The 12,043-nt window shown below is 46.7% G+C and overlaps 1 protein-coding gene across 3 annotated transcripts in view; it reads right to left on the reverse strand.

Annotated features, from left to right (window-relative positions):
• ATRN (attractin) overlaps positions 1 to 12,043 on the reverse strand; it is a 146,653-nt gene that overhangs the window by 103,454 nt on the left and 31,156 nt on the right. For all 3 annotated transcript variants that reach the window (XM_068189187.1, XM_068189188.1, XM_068189189.1), the window contains exons 2-3: positions 8,388 to 8,471; positions 3,992 to 4,105 (exon numbers count right to left, since the gene is read on the reverse strand). In XM_068189187.1, the coding sequence (XP_068045288.1) occupies positions 3,992 to 4,105; positions 8,388 to 8,471 (198 nt within the window). The remainder of the gene's footprint in view (positions 1 to 3,991; positions 4,106 to 8,387; positions 8,472 to 12,043) is intronic.

The following is a 12,043-nucleotide window of genomic DNA, read 5'->3' on the forward strand; positions in this document are numbered from 1 at the left end:
GGAAGCCTGTCTGCAGAAGCCTCCAGATCAGGGGCTTTGCCCAAAAACATCCTCAGTTCTTACATGACTGTTGTTATCGAAGAATCATGGAACAGTTTAAACTGGAAGGGACCTTAAGGATCATCCCATTTCACCCCTGCCATGGCAGGGACACCTCCCACTGTCCCAGGTGCTCCCAGCCCCAGTGTCCATCCTGGCCTTGGGCACTGCCAGGGATGCAGGGGCAGCCCCAGCTGCTCTGGGCACCTGTGCCAGGGCCTGCCCACCCTGCCAGGGAACAATTCCTGCCCAACACTCCATCCATCCCTGCCCTCTGGCAGTGGGAGCCATTCCCTGGGTCCTGTCCCTCTGTTCCTTGCCCCCAGTCCCTCTCCAGCTCTCCTGGAGCCCCTCCAGGCCCTGCACGGGGCTCTGAGCTCTGCCTGGAGCCTTCCCTTCCCTAGGGGAACATTCCCAGCTCTCCCAGGCTGCCTCCTCAGTGGCAGGGAAGCTCCAGCCCTTGGAGCATCTCTGTGGCCTCCTCTGGACTTGCTCTGGCAGCTCCAGGTCCTTCTGCTGTTGGAAGCCCCTGAGACAGATACACAATCCCATGGCAGCAAGGTCAGTTACAATTTCTGGCAAAGAATTTAGGGAATAGAGGGAAAAAATAGAGGAGGGTCAACCACTGATCTCTGTACGAGGAGAGGTAGAAGGAGTGAGGTTTCTTTAACTTCAAGAAGAGACCGCTGAAGAAGGGTGAAACCTAATTTTTGACCTCAGCTACCTCAGGAGACATTATAGAGAAGGGAATACCAGAGGTTCACAAGAAAAGGACAGGAGGCAACACACACCAGCTGCAGCAAGAGATTGTGGCTAGACATTAGTGTTTGATTCATTTTTTATCATTATTTTAACACCAATCTCTGGACCGCTGACCCAGATGATCAATGAGATCTCCATCCTAAAGAAAAATTCACACCTTGACTGGTCAAAGGGCTCTGATGGTCGTCCTGCTTTGAGAGAGGCATCAGACCCTTCCAACCCAACTCAGCCCTACACCCAAGTCTGAGTGCTCAAGTGCCATATTGGCCAACAAGTACCGCAAGGCTGGTGAGCTGCTCCCGAGGGAACACGGGCTCACATGATCCTCCATCTGGCACCTGAGAGCAACCACAGCAGCTGCTGGGCCACTGCCAGACGTCCTGCAGAACAACAACTGGGTTTCACCAGGAAAGCCCCCACTGCCAACCAGAGCAAAATGAAATAAAGGTGCAAAACCAGCTCTGGTAAATGTTTAATGCAGAATAAAGTTAACAAAACCAACAAAGTTCACAGATGCTGAGTGCAGTTTGTCTAATTCAGATTTCTTCATCAGTGCTGACAAACATGCTGCATTTGTTTCCATGTTCTTTTACTGCATTTTTGAAGCAGCACATTTACACAGTCTCATTGTGCCTGTGGTCACAAATATAAACCAGCAAAGATATTTTTAACACTGTTTAATAAAAAAAAGCTTAATGTGCAGGACCAGACAGCTCTAGGGGCTCTGAAAATACAATGAGTTTAGTCTATGCACATACTTGAACTGTGTAAATGTTGGCATTAAGCAAATATTTATTGCCGTTAAAAACTGATAAAACAAATTTAAAGCTTCCCTACAGTCCAGTGCTGAGGATTCCCAAGATCATCTTATACATATATACAAGATTTTATATATATATGTATATGTGTGCATATATATATATATATTTCAATATATCCTCAATATCATCATATTTCAAAATATCATCTTGTGAACAAATATAAATGAGCATCAAATGGTCAAGAAAACAAAATGAGAGCAGTGAAGGAAGTGAAAGTTCAGGGAACTGCTGTAAAAAGTCAGGGAGGGAACAAAAACTGAGTTAAGAGAGAAAGGAATTTCTAGTGTTTATCAACAAACTCTGAAAGCTTACAGGGCCCAATTGTACAAAGCTCAGTCTTGCAAATCTCCCGGCAGAGTGCAAAAATAATGAACAAGGATATATGGTTATGGTAACAATAAATTTAACATACCCTGAGTAAATTGAGAAAATATGAACACTGCTCTTAAAAAATTCCAAGGCATTTATTTTGCATTAGAGAAAGGTGTTTTTCAACAGATGCTTTCTGGTACTTCACCAAAATGAGAAGCATTTGCCATTTCCTGAACTTGGATTACTGAACACCACAGCTCACTGCTAATGAAGTTAAATTCAAATGCCATCTAAAGAAGCAATTTTTAAAAATTGGTGTTTTCTTCCTACCTCAAAAACATTATTGTACTAAGTTCACGTTTGCTTGTCCTCAGGCCCAGGCTTCCTGATTTACAGATTTCCCAGTCTGAACCATAGCTGTTAATGCTGTGAACTACTTATAACTTCAATTTTAAAAGCCGATTAATTTTTGGAAAACACACAAAAAATGGCAGGCACAAATCATCATTTCACCTTTTCATCAGTGTATTAAAAAATATCTTGATTAGAACAAAATTACATTGGGTCAAGATGACATTTCCTCCTCTTCCTGCACATCAATCAGAGCACGATACCAGGAGAGCACTTCCAGGTGGCAATGCCACGTTTTTGGAGGTTTTTAGAAGAGAAAGCTTGCTCCTTCTTAAAATGAGGTGTCCTGTTTTGACCTCACGTTAGTCTTAAGCTTTACAGGAGACATTCTTTCACTCCAAAACAACTCTACATTTGCAGCTGAAGACCAAAAAACCACATGTGGTGGTTTAAATTTTTATCAACTTTTGTCCCTCTGCAGATCTTCTCTCGCAGACATTATAAAGATTTTCTAGAGCAAACACAAAGTATTTTTAGACCTTCATTTCACAAATGAGAGGAAGCCCAACAGAAGGTTAATTCTGGAAATAGTTACGCAGCCACTTGGAACAAGCAGAGTCCCAGGGGAACCATTAGTTTTTTCCGTAGATAACTTGGGATTATTTTCCTAATTTCAGTTTAAAGAATAAAAAGCATAAGGTGGTGGTGTCACTGCAAGACTGAAACACAGAAAAGCACAAGTTATGTTTAGGTCTCAGGATGAAATGTGGATTGCTCACCAGCAGCCACACTGATGTCTCATCACATGAATGAGCCAAATACCAATAATCTATTGGCAGAAGGGGAACTTTTACACATCAGGAACTGGAGAGGGACATTTGCCATGGGATGGAGACGCAGGGAATGGCTTCCCACTGCCAGAGGGCAGGAGAGACAGGATATGGGGAAGGAATCCTTCCTTGTGACAGCAGTGAGGCCCTGGCACAGGGTGCCCAGAGCAGCTGGGGCTGCCCCTGGATCCCTGGCAGTGCCCAAGGCCAGGCTGGACACTGGGGCTGGGAGCACCTGGGACAGTGGAAGGTGTCCCTGCCATGGACAGGGGTGGCACTGGGTGGGCTTTAAGATCCCTCCCAAGCCAAACCATCCTGTGATTCTATGTTTTTACAAGGCTGATCCACCACTGCTGTTCCTGAACATGTTCCAAGTAACTAAAAAATGTGAAGTTTAAGGTACATAAGAGATAGACATAATTCTATAAGGCCTCCATGTCTACAACATTAGCTGGCTTTTACCCTTCTGTCTGTATTAACACACTACAAGTTTAAGTCATAAATCATGTCCAAACCCATAAATGGGGCAGTTTTCTCCTCTCAAAGGAGCCTGCACACCAAATCATCTCCAGTCCAGACAAATGACAATAATTATTTTGTCTCTCAAAGAATCAGGATTTGAAAATGAAAAGATAATACTTAATGCTAGAGTGCAGTGACATGACTTGTTCATTGTAAAAGCTAAGAACAACTCCTTAATTGTTTATGCTGACAAACAGTGCACAAAAGGACACTGGCTATATGTGCTGCACTTGCAGTGTTATACATTTGGACTACTGGATCATATTTACAGTGTCAGAAGCCAAATGTAAGTCAGGCTCTGAGTTAAGAAAATACCACAGGCTACAGTTAAGAGTTTCACCAAGGGGAACTCACCTAAAAGCTGCCAGTAAGGGAGCATAAATTGAGTCTCCATCATACACATACAAGTGGTCCCAGCTGCACTCTGTGGCAAAGTGATTGAATCGAAGCCTGAGGATTGTGTTTGGCCTGTAAAGAAAAAAAAAATGTAATTAGCCACTCAACACACAGGGCAAAATCCCTTCAACACACTCCTCTGGTGTGAAGCTCTGGTCTAGACAAGACTAAAACTGAGTCACTCGGAGTAACTAAGTCACTTGGTGTAATGCACTTGAAGTGCATTAAACATGCTGTGGTCCAGGGTGGTTTTTTGTTTTGTTTTGTTTTTTCTTTTGTTTTTTTATGCAGCTCCCCTAGTATTAAGCAAAAATTTCTTTATGGTCAGACAACTGTGTCCTGTTGTGCAGAACAGATAAGAGAATATGTTGAGTTGGAAGGGACTGACAAGGATCATCGAGTCCAACTGCTGGCTCTGCACAGGACACCCCAAAAATCCCACCCTGTGCCTGAGCGCATTGCCCAAATGCTCCTGGAGCTCTGGCAGCCCTGGGACCATTCCCTGGGGAGCCTGGGCAGCGTCTGACCATCCTCTGGGGGAAGAGCCTTCCCTGAGATCTAAACTAAGCCTCCCTGACACAACTTCAAGCCATTCCCTTGGGTCCTGTCCCTGGTCACACAGAGATCAGCGTCTGCCCCTTCTCTGCCTCAGAAGGAAGTTGCAGGCTGTGATGAGGTTTCGCCTCTGTTTCCTCTTCTCCAGGCTGAACAAACCAAGGGGCCTCAGCCACTGCTCAAACAAGCCAAATGTCCCTCTCCAGCTCTCCTGGAGCCCCTCCAGGCCCTGCCAGGGGCTCTGAGCTCTGCCTGGAGCCTTCCCTTCTCCAGGGGAACATTCCCAGCTCTCCCAGGCTGGCTCAAGCCCTGGAGCAGCTCCAGGGCCTCCTCTGGGCTCTCTCCAGCAGCTCCACGTCCTCCTGCTGCTGGCCCCAGGGCTGGGGCAGCTCTGCAGGTGGGCTCTCACCTGAGGGGCACAGGGACACAATTCCCACCTTTCCTTTGGGATCAGCCCAGGCCTGGGGGGCTCTGGGGGCCAGCACACATGGCTGGGGCAGGTCCAGGTTTTCAGCATGGCAAGATACCCTTTGTTTCATGAACAATATAAAAAAGATACACCTAAATACAATTACAGAGAAAGCACAGCAGATATTTAATTTACGCCCAGCTCCAGGAGGGTGCAAACACCACTACCATTGTGCTTAGACCTGAAACAAATGGAAAACTAATGTGTATCAGCAGTGCTTGTTCCCACCCACAGCTGGAGCTGTTGAAAGGACAGACACAAGTGTCTAGGATCTCCCCAACAGCATCACCCTTGAATTCAGATGAAGTCCGTGTTAATCCTAATCAAATAAATTTTTAAAATGTCAGCTTGCCATAGTCCTTCCTTCCCACAGGAGGGGGAGTCTTTAGGGAGTTATTCTGCAAATGACTATTTTTTGATAGGTACAACAATCTACTCTAGGCCTTTGGAAAAGAGCAGCAGGTTGAACTCAAGGATAATGTCCTGCTTAAAGTAAAGGTACAAAGAGTTCCTATGACTTCAGAACTGAGCAGCCCATGGAGTCATAGGAGATTGCTTCTACTTGAATAGCCTGACAGCTGGAGAGCAGAAAGAAATTGTCAATCAATAAAGGTTCAGACCACAAACAAAAAGGAAGAGTCTCTTTGCAACAGCCAACAACTGTTAGCAAACAGCCCTCATCTCCACAATCACATGGTCCTCAGGATCCATGGTCGCATCTGCCTCATTCACACTCCTGGGAAAAATAAAAGGACTCCCCTGGGATAAGAACAGAGCACAGACACCAGCCAAGAAAAATCAGGAACAGTGCAGAAAGGAAATGAGAACACTAAGGAACACAGGGCTGCATATTTCAGCTGGTTTAATCAGCATGATTATCTCTTTTCTGTTTACCACCATGCCCTGACAGCAGGGTATAAACACTCACAGGCAGGAACAGAACTCCAACCTATGCCTTGCTATGGAATAGGGAGGAACATTTCTGTCTTTCCAGCAAGAAAGATCTCACTTCAAAATCCACAAAGTGGTGGTTCCCTAGGAAGCTTCTCAGTAGTAATTATAGGCTGGAGGAGCAGCTTTGGTAACATTATTGAGGACTCCCGAGAAGCACTTTGCTTCTGATAAAAATGAGTCACAATATATTTTAAAAACAGAAGTTATGAGGGTTAAGCTGGCCATGCTGGGATTGCTGAGGCTGGTTTGTCTGCAATAATGCTCTTGTGAAATGTTTTTTAATTATATGTAATTGCAAACTGTCAGCAGCCGTATTCCTATTACCGACACAAATTAAAAGGAGTAGCCACTTGGACCATCCAACTTTTGCTCTTAACCACTTCAGACAACTGGGCTCCTAATAAAGTTAATAGTAAGTGGTGGCCTCTCAATTTCATTGCTCTGAATGGTTCTATGGAGCAGCTTAGCCCTCAGTTTTGAGTACCTTAGCAGCTTAGGAATTAAACTCCCTCACTCAAATAAAGGTCTGAAGCAGATACAATGAATACTTCCTCCCAACTCATCAGAACCTCCTAAACAAAGAACCATAGAGTGGTTTGGGTTGCATGGGACCTTCACAACCATCTCATTCCACCCACTGCTATGGACAGGTTGGTCCAAGTCCCAGTGTCCCGTCTGTCCTTGGGCACCGCCAGGGATGCAGGGGCAGCCCCAGCTGCTCTGGGCACCCTGTGCCAGGGCCTCAGCCCCTCCCAGGGAACAATTCCTAATTCCCAATATCCCATCCATCCCTGCCCTCTGGCAGTGGAAGCCATTCCCTGGGTCCTGTCCCTCTGTCCCTTGTCCCCAGTCCCTCTCCAGCTCTCCTGGAGCCCCTCCAGGCCCTGCCAGGGGCTCTGAGCTCTGCCTGGAGCCTTCCCTTCTCCAGGGGAACATTCCCAGCTCTCCCAGCCTGGCTCCAGCCCTGGAGCAGCTCCGGGGCCTCCTCTGGGCTCTCTCCAGCAGCTCCACGTCCTCCTGCTGCTGGCCCCAGGGCTGGGGCAGCTCTGCAGGTGGGCTCTCACCTGGGGGGCACAGGGACAGGGTCCCCCCTCCCCTGCTGCCCACGCTGGGACCAGCTCCGGGCTGGGGGGCTCTGGGCTGGGTCATGTCCAGCTCTCACCCAGCAGCACCCCCAGGTCCTTCTCGCCAGGGCTGCTCTCCAGCCATTCCCCACCCATCCTGTGTTTGTGCTCTGGCTTGCTCCAACCCCTGGCCTTGTGTAACTTCATCAGGCTCACGCAGTCCCATGTCCCTGGTCTGGCCAGGTCCCCTTTGATGCCATTTCTTCCCTTCAGCACCTTGCCCACACCACATGGCCCAGTATCCACTGGCAAATTTGCTAGGGGTGCCTTGATCCCCTAGCATGTCCCCTAGTATCTGTGCATGTCAGCAACAGATACATTAAACACAGGGAGAAGACTGAGGAAATGTGCCCTCTGGGACTGTAGTAAATTCTGATCTCCCAAGATGCCAAGAGGCCTCAGTTTGCAGTGTCCAGTACAAGCTCACACTCTCACGTGACTCCTGCCAATTCACAGCCTTCTCCACCTGCAGATTCAGGGAACAACACAGAATGTGACTGAACACACAGATGTTATCACACAGCATCATATCTGACTACAGAAAAGCTTTAGAGACTAAACAAATGGATCTTACAGTCCTGGCACCAGCTTGGTACTATCAAAAATATATTTCAACATGTGAGATGCTCTGAACTCCTGCACCATCAATCAGGTGACAGAGGATAGACATTAAATATGCTACTCCTAAATACCTGTGCAAGAAATTGCTGTAAGCAATATAAGGATCAAATACAAGAAGGGCAGCAAAGTGAGGGGAGAGATCTGAGAGACTTCTCCCAGTTTAGAAAACCTTTGCAATTAAAGGTCAATGGTTCCTCTGAAGTCCTCATGGCTCAATGAGTAAAGAAACATCTGAATTTCATCACTTCAGAAACGGATTCTTCATGAATAAAAGCTTTCAGAGCTTTCTCTTGTTTCTCATACTACTGAAAAATCCTGTGTGCAGTGAATCCCATCATCTAAAGGGCCCACTATGATGTCAGTTAAGTAATTCATAATCCTTCATTATTTACAGAAGTGCGCTGATTTTTGTTCACCACATGCTGTTTCAACACAAACCTCTTAATCAGAAGTCAGTTTGAAGGGCTCAGTTGCACAAAAACTTATTTACCAAGAACAATTAAGTGTTGCCCTATCTAGCTTTTAGAAAAACCAGAAAGAATCGTGAGACCTAACAATATTCAGTGCAGATAAAACTCACCTAAAAGTCCCAATAAGCAACACAAAATCCCAAGCTGCTTCCAACACTCACCTTCCTTCAATGAGCCAGGTGCATTTTGTCTTGTATTTGTAATTTCCAGGCCCATCTGTGACATACCCTGAAGGTTCAGTGAGTCTGCAAACAAAAACACAAACATTAGTGTGTTAAACATTCAGAAAGGATTCTCTAAATTTTGAAGATCCATCATTAGATTATTATTTACTTAAGAGCCACTATAAACAAACCAACTACAACACAACAAAACCCAGCTGGGGGTCTCCTGTTGAACTCTCTGTGCAGGCCTTCTGATGATTGTTCCTCAGGAATGACATCTCGAAGGACATCACTTCAAGAGTGATGGTTTCTCTATCATATTGATGCCATGGTTCCAAAGCTGTATGTATGGATATACCACCTAACCAGGAAAAGGAATTCCCCAACAGAAGCTAAAATTATTCCTAAACTATTTATTTACACAAACTGTGCCATTCTTGCATGTAGTTCAGATGAAGGCCATGGCGCAAGCTCTCACTCATTCTGTATTTGACTCCACAAACTCCTTGACAATCTCCTGAATGGAGAGCTGCACTGACCCCCAAGCCCCTGTATCCCTGGCAGTGCCCCAGGCCAGGCTGGACTGGGCTTGGAGCACCCTGGAATAGTGGAAGGTGTCCCTGCCCATGGATGGGGTGGAATGAGACAGGCTTTAAGGTCCCTTCCACCTCAACCATTCTGTGATTCTGTATTGTTATCAACATCTGCAAATGCTGCACAGTGCAAATTCTACTCCAGCAAAAGAAAACCAAGAGCCAAACCATTAGGATATGCATTCCTCTCTCATATGAATTAGACAAAATATTCCAGATGAGTTCTAACAAATGGCTGAAGTATTGCAGAAACTGATGAAAATAAATGACAGGGAAGAATGGCAGCAGAAGGCAGCAGCACCTGAAGGTGCCCAAACACCCCATTCTGGTAGAGTACACACTGGCACCCAAACCAGGATTCCTTTCTAGGCAAGTTATAAACTCCATGGTCGGCACACTGCTGGAGCAAATCACAGCCCTCTGGCAAAATTCAACTGTCCTACTTACAACACAGCTCTAAAACAAAAACACTCTAAATTTAAACTTGGCAAAAAGAGAGGAAAGCAAGACCAGAAATTCTTCAAACCAGTATCTTGGAACCTTTTCTCTGCCCTTCCCCAGTGATCTGCTAATGCTAACGTCTCACTTTTTAACACATTTTGGCTGAGTCAAAAATTATTTTCTGAACTCTTTTCCACGAAGCATTTTTAAGGTTGACCTCCGATTCAAATTAAAAAGGCAAAACTCACAGGTTTTTAAAAACCACCTTCCTCTGTCTATAAATGAAGTTATTACAATACTTTTCAAGCTGAGAAACTGAGGTGAAGATTTTTAAAAGCCAATTACTGAAGTTCTGCAGGAAATGGACACTCAAGCAAATGAAGAAAAAACTCAGACTTTTGGAAGCACAAAAAGCATCTGGGCCCTCTATGGAGACACAGATGTCAGTGTAAACAGAGATTAGATTTAAAAAATACACATACAGAAGGTATAGATTTAGGCTGGATCTTGGGCAGAAATTATTCCCTGTGAGGGTGTGAGGCCCTGGCACAGGTGCCCAGAGCAGCTGGGGCTGTCCCTGGATCCCTGGCAGTGCCCAAGGCCAGGCTGGACACTGGGGCTGGGAGCACCTGGGACAGTGGAAGGTGTCCCTGCCATGGCAGGGTGGCACTGGGTGGGCTTTATGGTCCCTTCCAACCCAAACCATTCCATGATTCTGGTTGATTTATACTTCTTTTAAAATTTCAACATCTTTGAAAATTCAAACTATTTATCCACCAACTAGGAATTCACAAAACCAAATGAAACTTCCAAGTTGGAGGCAGTAAGATCTAGTATTTTTGTCTAAAAAAATCATCCTTTTGAATGTAATATCCATGGAAAAGCCATGAATCAAACAGTATCAACACTGACAGAACTTTGCCTGCAACCAAGAGCAGAGATTCTGAAAACCTGAGCAAGTCTCTCAAGCTAAAAACAATCTCATGCCATGTGGTAAGCTCTCAGGGAACCTCTGCTCATAGAACTCCTGCAACACTTTTATCTGGAAGCAATTACTAATTCATTCACAACAGAAATGCTACCAAGAGTAATATAAAAAATAAAATAAAATAATCCTGTTAGTACTGTAGCCCCAGGCATGTCACATCTCAGGAGAGAAAAAACCACAGCATTTCAACATCAATGTAATTCAATGAAGTTTCACCAAAACATTGGACTTAGTTTTAAAAATGTAAGTCAAACTTCTTTGATACCCTATCAGTAAAAACTTATCTGTAAGTTTCTCAGATTGCTTACTAAACTTCCTGCCATTATGGAGAAATGAGGGATATTAAAGATCTATAACCTATTATTAAAATCTATTAATACCATTAAAATCTATTAATAAAAATAAAAGTATAGAATTGATCAGAGTTGACATCTCTGAAAGGAAAACAAATAGCCTGCACTGCCTGGCTAGAGCAGGCAGTAGCATGCATGTTCTTCTATAAGCACTCTCCCAGACAGAAATAAATCTTCAGCACAAAAGCAAACTGAAATTAGAATGTCATCTCTCCATCCAATACAGAAAGCTCAAGTGATCGCCAGGCTGCAGTAAGAAGCGAACAGGCCCCTGTTCCCCATGCTCAGTGCTCTGTGCCACAGTGCCACAGGGCTGGGGGTTGGGATAGCCGGGACACGTCCCACACAGCGCTCTGGCTTTGCCTGCGAGCAAAGCCTTGGGAAGGGAGCACGGGAGTACCTCCAGAAGTAAAAACACCCCAGGAATGAGGGACTTGCATGTGGAAAGCTCTCCTGACATACATCCGGCCACTCTCGTAGAAGGTCCTACCCCACGTAACCTGTCACCACCACCAGCAGGCTCAGAGGCCTCTGGCCCCACAACGCTTTGGCCGTGTTTGTGGCGTGGCGTTCGGGTTAGGCCCTGCGCTGGCTCACAGCAAGCCCTGCAGCTCCGGCCCGGGCCAGAGGGCTGGCAAAGGCCCTGGGGGTGCTGTGACAGCAGCTGGACACGAGCCCAGGCGGGCAAGAGGCCACTGGGGGCCACCGGCCCCGGGGCTGTGCCAGCTCTGGGGTGGCGGCAGGGCCGGGGCAGTGCCCGTCCCTGTGCCGGCACTGCTGGGACACCTCCAGGGCTGGGGCAGCTCTGGAGAGCCCTGGAGGGGCTGGAGCATGGCCAGGGCAGGGAACGGAGCTGGGAAGGGGCTGGAGAATTCCTGAAGGAGCTGGGAAGGGGCTGGAGAGCTCCTGAGGGAGCTGGGAAGGGGCTGGAGAGTTCCTGAGGGAGCTGGGAAGGGGCTGGAGAGTTCCTGAGGGAGCTGGGAAGGGGCTGGAGAGTTCCTGAGGGAGCTGGGAAGGGGCAGGAGAGTTCCTGAGGGAGCTGGGAAGGGGCTGGAGTGTTCCTGAGGGAGCTGGGAAGGGGCTGGAGAGCTCCTGAGGGAGCTGGGAAGGGGCTGGAGTGTTCCTGAGGGAGCTGGGAAGGGGCTGGAAAGTTCCTGAGGGAGCTGGGAAGGGGCTGGAGAATTCCTGAGGGAGCTGGGAAGGGGCTGGAGAGTTCCTGAGGGAGCTGGGAAGGGGCTGGAGAGTTCCTGAGGGAGCTGGGAAGGGGCAGGAGAGTTC

The sequence above is a fragment of the Anomalospiza imberbis genome, chromosome 4 (assembly GCF_031753505.1).
Source record: "Anomalospiza imberbis isolate Cuckoo-Finch-1a 21T00152 chromosome 4, ASM3175350v1, whole genome shotgun sequence".
In the NCBI taxonomy this organism is placed as follows: Eukaryota; Metazoa; Chordata; class Aves; order Passeriformes; family Viduidae; genus Anomalospiza; species Anomalospiza imberbis.